Raw genomic sequence first — 8,089 nt, forward strand, 5'->3', positions numbered from 1 at the left:
GACGCCATGTGCTTTTACAGGCCTCTAAGCTATGTACACAACATGTAGGAGGCAGGAAGAGTGCTTCCTGTTTACCAGGTGCATCTTCAAAAATAGGACACACTTAACATCTTTAACACCTTTCTACAAATCCTCAAGCTGAAGTTGTGTTGTTTTAGATATCTAGCTTTGTTTTATTTCAACTTTATATTCTCATATTCTCATGGGAATACTGATTCTGTGATTTTATTGAGCCATTGTACTTTCTTTTCAAAGACAAACCAGTGCAAACGGCTTATATTTGTACCGCGTCTGCTAGAACATCACATGAAACTTTCCTGTTGTGCACCCACAGCCCCCCACACTGCAGAAGCAGATGTGCCGCTGGTGCCCAAACTGTGCAAACTTCTATGAAAGAGGGCCAACTTTTTTCACCAGGAAACAAACGTACAACAAAGATGAGGCTCAACCAGATGCCTAGTTCCAACCACTTACGTCTCATTTTCTCATCCTGGTGCTTGCTGCTCATGTGTACGCACACAAGGAAAGGGAGGAAGCCGGGGCCGTTGCTTTGGGGGAAACGGGTTAACAGCAGGCAGTTAGAAAAGGGGTGTGGAAAGAGCAGCGAGAGAGGCTGAAGGAGTGGGGCCATATAAAGAGCAACGGAACACAAGCCAGGCTTTATCCTGCTTGTCTGTCCCGCTCACTCAGACCTCACAGGAAACACCTAACTCCAACCCCCCTCCCCAGCCCTCACACTCACTCACCTTCACTCACCGCACTTTTTTGCTCTCACACACAGTCCCATCGGCTGCGCTGAATCTGACCAGAGAGGATGGCTGCGTCCATGTGGAGAATGAATGGGCTCTTGAGACGGATGGCCGGAGTTCTTGTGCTCTGCACTCTATTGCTCAGCAGTGAGTACACTTCTATTTATTAACTATAGCATCTTCTTTTACAACTTTGATTCTCTCTATTAGTATTATTTTATTCTCCACAAAGAGTTTTTTTTTTTTGTTCCAGTGTTTTTGTCTCAAAAGGCGTCTAACGTTGTAGTGGAGAAAATTCAGTTTCACGTAATGCAGTATGTGTACATCAGCAGTGACTTCTTACACACTAGTTGGGGGGGGGGGTGTACTACGATGTGTTCTGCCATGAGGGTGTACACAGATGCAAAGAGGAGTGGTTAGCAATGGTGCGGCTGCAGACACAAAGGGTCTGCTCAGGAGTGGAAAGTTGCAGTTGAGAATAATTATGCTTTACATCCTGCAGTGCATCTGGGTGGAGCTAATACGTGTTTGAACAGTTGTAAAAGGGGCTAAAGCCACACACACACACACACACAGACACACATCCACACATAGTCTCAAAACACATGAATGTATTTCTTTTTGAAAATAGGATCAGATTGGTCCCATATATTGCATGATACTCTGTATATGACTATCTAATGAGACACTTCAAGTACATGTGACTGTGTGTGAGCTGCATATAACAAAGTGACCACACAACACATCAACAGAGAGCAAAAATAGTTCCCCCAACTGTGTTAGTGATCTGCAAACAGTAAGTGTGTGTGTGCGTGCGTGTGTGTGTGTGTGTGTGTGTGTGTGTGTGTGTGTGTGTGTGTGTGTGTGTGTGTGATGTGGATGAGTGTGGACTCTCTGGGCAGTCCGCTTCAAATCAGTCTGAGGCCTGATGCTAATTGCAGGGTGATGTATGGCTTGGACGGTGTTTCTTCCTTGCTGGTTGTAAAGCAGGACTAGTCCTAGCTCAGGCCAGCATAACGACTTCTGCAGAGCCGTGAGGCGGAGGGGGGGCGGTAAATGTTAGGAGTGACCTTGGGAGGACTAGGAGGAGTACTCCAGACTGATGAAAATAACCAAGGGTTTACTTTAAAAGGGAAAAAGATCATGAGATGGCGGAACATGTTCGTAGTTCGCACAAAAAAAAGGCACACCACATACCATCTGCATCAGCAGCTTAACAGATGGTAATTAGATTTACATGGAAATCTAATTACTCCCGGCACTCCCCTCCAACAAATTAAAGCCTCGATACAGGCACAGCAATTTAAGACACATCTAATAATCAGTTGTGTATTTTATTATTTTTTTTGTTTATTACTGTTGTTGCTTTCAAAACAACTATTCTACTATCTTATTAGCTCTATAATTAGGACTTTGTTTTAAGCTATTTCCAATTATTATATTATTACAACCATGCCCATATTGCCTTTTGTCACATTTGCATATTGCCTACCAGGCATAATCTATCTTTGACGTCGGAGTCCCACTGAGATTTCACGTTTTGATGTGAACAAACAGTCCTGTTTTAAATAGGATCTTTCATTGGAGCCCCTGTTGTAGGTTTTTAGCAAACAGCTTCTGATTTCTACTTTAAAAATATCACAGGGGTGTTGTCTCAAGTCTGCTGACCCATCCTCAGTTCTTTACCACATCCAACAGCAGTCCTCTGATCACATGGTCCTGCAACATTGTTGACATTTGTGTAGCATTGCAGTCTATATTTGCAGGGGGATGGGCACTGTCAGTGAAATTTTTTAACAATTTTAATGTTTCATGCTCCATTATGACTGTTTTGATCAAATAAAGAAGACTCTGTTGAGTCACTCTATCCTGATAAACACAGAGCCATGCCACTGCATAGCTCATGTCATGTTGTTGTGTCTTATTCTAAGTGTGGAACCGCTGTGGATTAGGAGGTTAAAAACTGCAGTTCTTTGAATGACCACTTGAGGCTGGCTCCAGAAGCGAGACAATCCCCATAGCCTCCCATGTTAAAAATTTGCAACTTTGCAGCAGAAATATGTACACAGCCTGTTACAAAATATGGTTTTGGTCTCTACAGCTAATTTCCCCCTTAATGACAGCTGTACACGGGGGTTAATTTTTTTATATAACTCACCCATTTCATTTTTATTAAAGCTTAAAGTTATGCATAATTAAGGGCGTGCCGCTTTGAGTGACAGGTCATGCAAGCCACAAACTAGCATGCACCGAAGTCTTGGCTCCGGACACGCCCAGCCTCTTTGCCCATTTTTGGATTAGCCAGTTAGCTGGAGTCAGGCGCTGCCAAGATGGCAACAGCAGCCCACTCTTAGCTTCAAAACTGCTCTTCAGAAACCAGTGGGTGACATCACAGAGGCTACGTCCATCTTTATTTACAGTCTATGTTGTAAACAGGCTTTGTAGTATGAACTTCTACTGTATAATGGACTCACCACTTACTCGTAAACAGGTATATTTATGTTGTCGTATAGTATACAATGCATTAAGTATTGGATGGCTGCAGCAAATCACCAAAAAGTGTGAATAATTCTGTTTGTGCCTGTCTGCAGCTTAGCTGATAGCATCTGCAGCTGAAGAACATCTTAGTTTAGATTTGTAGTGTAGAAACACTGATTCAGACAAACAAGAGCAAGAGAATGGAGGAGCTGATGGCAAGCAGGATGCAAGTGAGACAGGATGACAGCCCTTGGCGCACTTGATTTGTGGATGTGTTTGACTGTGTGTTTATCAGAGCAAACATCCTTGTCATACATAAGCAGGCCAATCAGCCCGACTCTCCCTCTCACAAACACAGATTTAGTTTATGCTCCCATTTCCCATGGCTGTCAGTCAGTAGTTATGCAGTCGTGCAAATATGTAGCACTGAAATGGGCATGGACTGCAGGGTTGGATGATGTCATTCAATGCCTCTTGGAGAATGTTATAAGCTCTCTCTCGCTGTCTCTCTCTCTCTCTCAAGATTTTTTGGGGAAAACCCAAGCTTCATATGAGCTCTTGGGGGGGGGGGGGGGGGGGGTGGGGGGGGCATCTTGTCTCTCTCATTTCAGCTTGTCGTGTATGATGAATCTTTCTGTTGTTATGTCAGGGCTTCAGGACCTGTGACATTTGCTGTTAGAATATACCACATTAAACCAAGATATTTGCTTGTGGTTGGATTGGGAGATTAGAGAGTTAGTGTGCATGTGTTTGTGTGTGCACATGCGCAAAGCCATCGATGTGCGATGATCGAGGAGATCGAAGAACAAACATGCTCCTGTATTCTGTCAGAGAAAGTGTCGTAACTGAACCTTTTGAAAAAGGCCACAGACACATGCTTCACAGAGAGTAGAATTCAGCATCTATATCTCCCTGCATACAAATGTACAAAGCTTTGTTTCTCAGACAGCATCAACCCTGCCAACGTAAACATGGACAGAATATTGCCACTCTTTCTCATGGCCCTCAGCTATTGACCGGTCGTGATGTTGCAGTTTGATTCACGTCATCTGCCAGAGGGTGTGGGTCTTTTTTATGTAAGCCTTGGCAGATAGTGGACCTATGTCAGGCAAGGGTGTGTGTCCACTTGGGCCCAAAGCTTACGGCTGAGGTGCCACGTGAACTCTCAGAGTAATTAAACCTGGAGCCTGTGTTCTGTCACACTTCCAGTTTGCTCCAGTGATTTGCGCACACGAGAGAGCCAGGCCTGTCTACGACATGAAATCATTCAAACGTTCTAAAAACAACGCCTGTCCTCACTGTCCGTTCTGTTACCTCATCTGCCAGCCCTCATCGGCATAAAAACCATAACAAAGGGAAGGATGTTTTTAAAAATGTGTTTTCTCTTTTCTGATGAATTATCGTCATTTGAACCTGACTCCGTTCCAAGGAAAACATGTTAATGATAAGAAAACGAAAACCACTGTCGCCACTAACTAAATGATCATCCAGGAAAAGGAGTTGACTTGGAGAAATAGATTGTCTAGCAACAATATTTACCTAGCGAAACAATCTTAATGAAAAGCAGACGTTGCGCTCGCATTCAAATCTTCCTCTTCCAATTACTGCTGTTTCTGGTGAGCTTATTGTTCCTTGTTCCCCTGGCACCCTGCTGCAATTTTACAGCTGTTGAGTTTTACCAGCGAAAAGGAGCAGGGGGGAGTGGGTAGATGTGTGTGTGTGTGTGTGTGTGTGTGTGGGGGGGGCGGGCAACTTCTCCTCCTGTATCTCCTTCAGTTTCAGAAAATTTGGCGGCACAAGCAGAGAAACTCCAGATATATATCTGTTCCCAGATTGAAATCACCCCACTCTGTTTAGCTAATGAGCAGCCACGCAGGATTATAGTGTGAATTCCACAACAAGAACTTGGAGGCAACCTCTGCGTCTTGTGTCATCCCTGTTTTGTTTTATTTTTTACACTGGCTCAAAACTGAATTTCCAGCAACAGCTCAGTGTTCCTCACACTGATTGATCCAATTTTTCTTTTCCTTTTTTTTTTTTTTTTTTGTGATATCATGCCAAACACCAGTATTCGCATGAAGCACATAGTGTGTGTTGCATATCCAGGCAGGGCTGTCTTTATGGAGGGGTATACTGTTCACCCCGGGGAATAAAAGCACTTAATGAGCCTTGGCTGAGGCCTTTTGACTTCCAGAGTAATTGCTCCTGGTAATTAATGTTCAGTATAAGCCATGTCATTGAAGCCATGCTTAACTGAAAACACAACTACAACTACAATCATTTGTACTGTATGCGTGTGCACGTATAAACAGTGTACAGGTTTTTCTTTTGTGTAGCCATATCTGGAAGGCTATCCGATTATTGCTATTATTTCTCAATCTTCTTCCCCCCACTTTGGCTCCTTAGCCTGAATCATATCAGAACCAGATTGTTTAGGGCTATAGGTTTCGATATCTTTTTACAACCTCTCCCCACACAGTCTCATGTAAAAACAGCAGCTGGAATCAGTCCATGGACATCTGCTGCTTGAAGCCCATGGTCCTGGTTCTGACACAGGGAGGGGAGCAGCGAGCAGCTCCAGCCTCTCAGAGCAGCTGGTGTTTCCAGTTTTCTAATCCGCTAACAAAATGGATGGACTGTTTTGGAAACACAGGTTTTAAGTTTCACTGCCCTGCTGAAACTATTTTAATGAGTAAATTAGGGGTAGAATAAAAACAATGGTGAGTAGCTGCTATCAATCATCGTGTTACCTTTTCATCATTTCTTCCCTTTTCATCGACCCCGGTTTTAAAAGTGGCCCAATAACAGAGTACATTAAGGAAACTTGAATAAAATTTTGAGTAAAATTATCACATCAACCTCTAGAATGTCGAGGACAGTCCTTCTGCTGTATCCTGATTGGTGTGTCTGTATTCCAGCGCTGGTGCATGTGTTATCAGGAGCCCCCAGCATTTCACCTTTGCATTCAGAAGACGTCACTGCGTGTGCTGTGATAGCCACATCCTGTTATAGGATGTGCATGGATAACATTCCAAATCTGTTGCTAATTCCTCTTATGTTTTTCTTTTTTTCTATCTCATGTTTTGTTTAAAAACACCAGGGATGTGGGCAGGGTGGAAAAAGTCAACTTTTGCCACCCCTCTGAACGTGAGAACTATTTTTGTTTCTGCCCAGAGACCTGAGCAGTGTGGTGTGTTCATGGGATTTTTTTTTTTCCAGGTGGTCACTGGAGTAGCAAGTAGTAGGAAAATGGACTGTGTTTGTGTAGCTTCATGTGGTGGTATATTCTATAACAGTACAGTCTGTCTTTTTATTATTTCATACAGTTGAAGAAATTCAACAATGTAATATTTATGGTTAGCTACGAGACCACACTAGTTCCTTCAGGATAGTGTTGCTGTGATTGCAGAAACTGGTATTCTAGCCTTTAGAGAGACATGGGATCATCTGGTCCTGAAACAATTACTTGATTAATGGACAGAAAATTTATTTTTAGAATAGATTATAAAACAGATGCCTTTTGGGGTTGACTTTACCTTGGGCTCTTGAAAAATATGTATTGTTTTTTTCTTGACATCATACAGAATAAACGATTGATAAAGAAAGATAATTTTTTACAAAAGATAAATCAATAATGAAAATAAGCATTGAATCTCATCTTTCCGTCTTTGGTGGCCATTTCTTATTCCCAGAATTCCATAAAGGATCTGTAGGACTGAACAATTCCTGACTGAAGTCTAAGATGAGGTGACATTTCTCCTAATAGGGAATGAGAAGAAAGGAGTGAGAGGAGACTTTAAGGTCTTCTGAGGACATCTTTAAGCAGTGGACACGGATAAGTGACGATAGCGGGGTGTGGCTCGTTTTTCCGGCCAAGGTGTTGTCTCAGCGGTCTGGGTGGAGGTCAAATGCGAGTCCCAAGACTTGGAGCTGAAGTTTTCCTCCTTACGCATGATGTCACCGATCTCACAGCTCTCTGACGGTACAGCACATATGCAGGGAGGGAAGGAGTTCCCTAAGGATACTTACAGCAGCTGCACCACTCTTCCCTTCTTCATTTCTCCTCCTCCAGTCTCCCCAGAGAGGGAGCAGGCCTCATCCTCAAATATCACACGTAAAGGACTGCTGTCCCCTGCTCGTGCTCTCTGACTGCACCTGTTTAATCAGGTGTGGTGATGTTTGTTTTTACTGCAACGTCCTCACTATAACCCAGCCTCAATCTGAGCGCTGGAATACCAGGAAGGGTAAAAGATTGCAATTACAATGGCAGCTAGACTGGGAAAGGCCATGAGTGTCACAGATGAGTGAGGCAGGGACATAGTCGGGGAGTGGGACAAGATAGCACCATTAAAAATATACCTACCCTTATATCTTCAGCGCACATACACAACCTGTTTTGCTGCAGCTGCTTGCAACTGAGGCATAGTGGAGGGTGATAAAAACAGGCAGAGCATTGTGCATTGTGTTGCAGTTAACAATCCATTCATGCAGCTTGCGGATGCCTCTGTTTCAGCTGAAGGCGATCTTGCTGATTTTTGGTGCAAAAAATCCTGTTAAAGGCCATACTGAGAGAAAAACAAAAAGATTTATTTTGCTGTTACTACAAACAAGCCCAACAGGAACAAGAAGCACAAGCAGTCAGATGATCATAGAATCAAGAAGTTCTGTTTTTGTGATCTCCGGCTACCCTGGAGCATGTGCCGTGGACTGAGGTAGGAAAGCAACGACTGAGCAGTAGAGAAGTGGCAGAATCAAGCTGTGTGCGTGCTATGATAGCATCAGCATTTTACACTCCCTCCAGAGACACTTATGCACTCTCTTGCTGTGTGTGTGTGTGTGTGTGTGTGTGTGTGTGTGTGTGT

General features: G+C 43.4%; 1 protein-coding gene across 1 annotated transcript in view; it reads left to right on the plus strand.

Annotated features, from left to right (window-relative positions):
- The first annotated feature begins 657 nt into the window (after positions 1–657).
- The window catches only part of cd34 (CD34 molecule), a 17,599-nt gene continuing 10,167 nt past the window's right edge, over positions 658–8,089 (plus strand). The window contains exon 1 of the mRNA XM_023415637.2: positions 658–896. Within this exon, the coding sequence (XP_023271405.1) occupies positions 815–896 (82 nt within the window). The 5' untranslated portion in view covers positions 658–814. The remainder of the gene's footprint in view (positions 897–8,089) is intronic.

This window comes from Seriola lalandi, unplaced genomic scaffold (assembly GCF_002814215.2).
Source record: "Seriola lalandi dorsalis isolate HSWRI2012SDOR001 ecotype SW California unplaced genomic scaffold, Sedor1 jcf7180002054554, whole genome shotgun sequence".
Taxonomy (NCBI): Eukaryota; Metazoa; Chordata; class Actinopteri; order Carangiformes; family Carangidae; genus Seriola; species Seriola lalandi.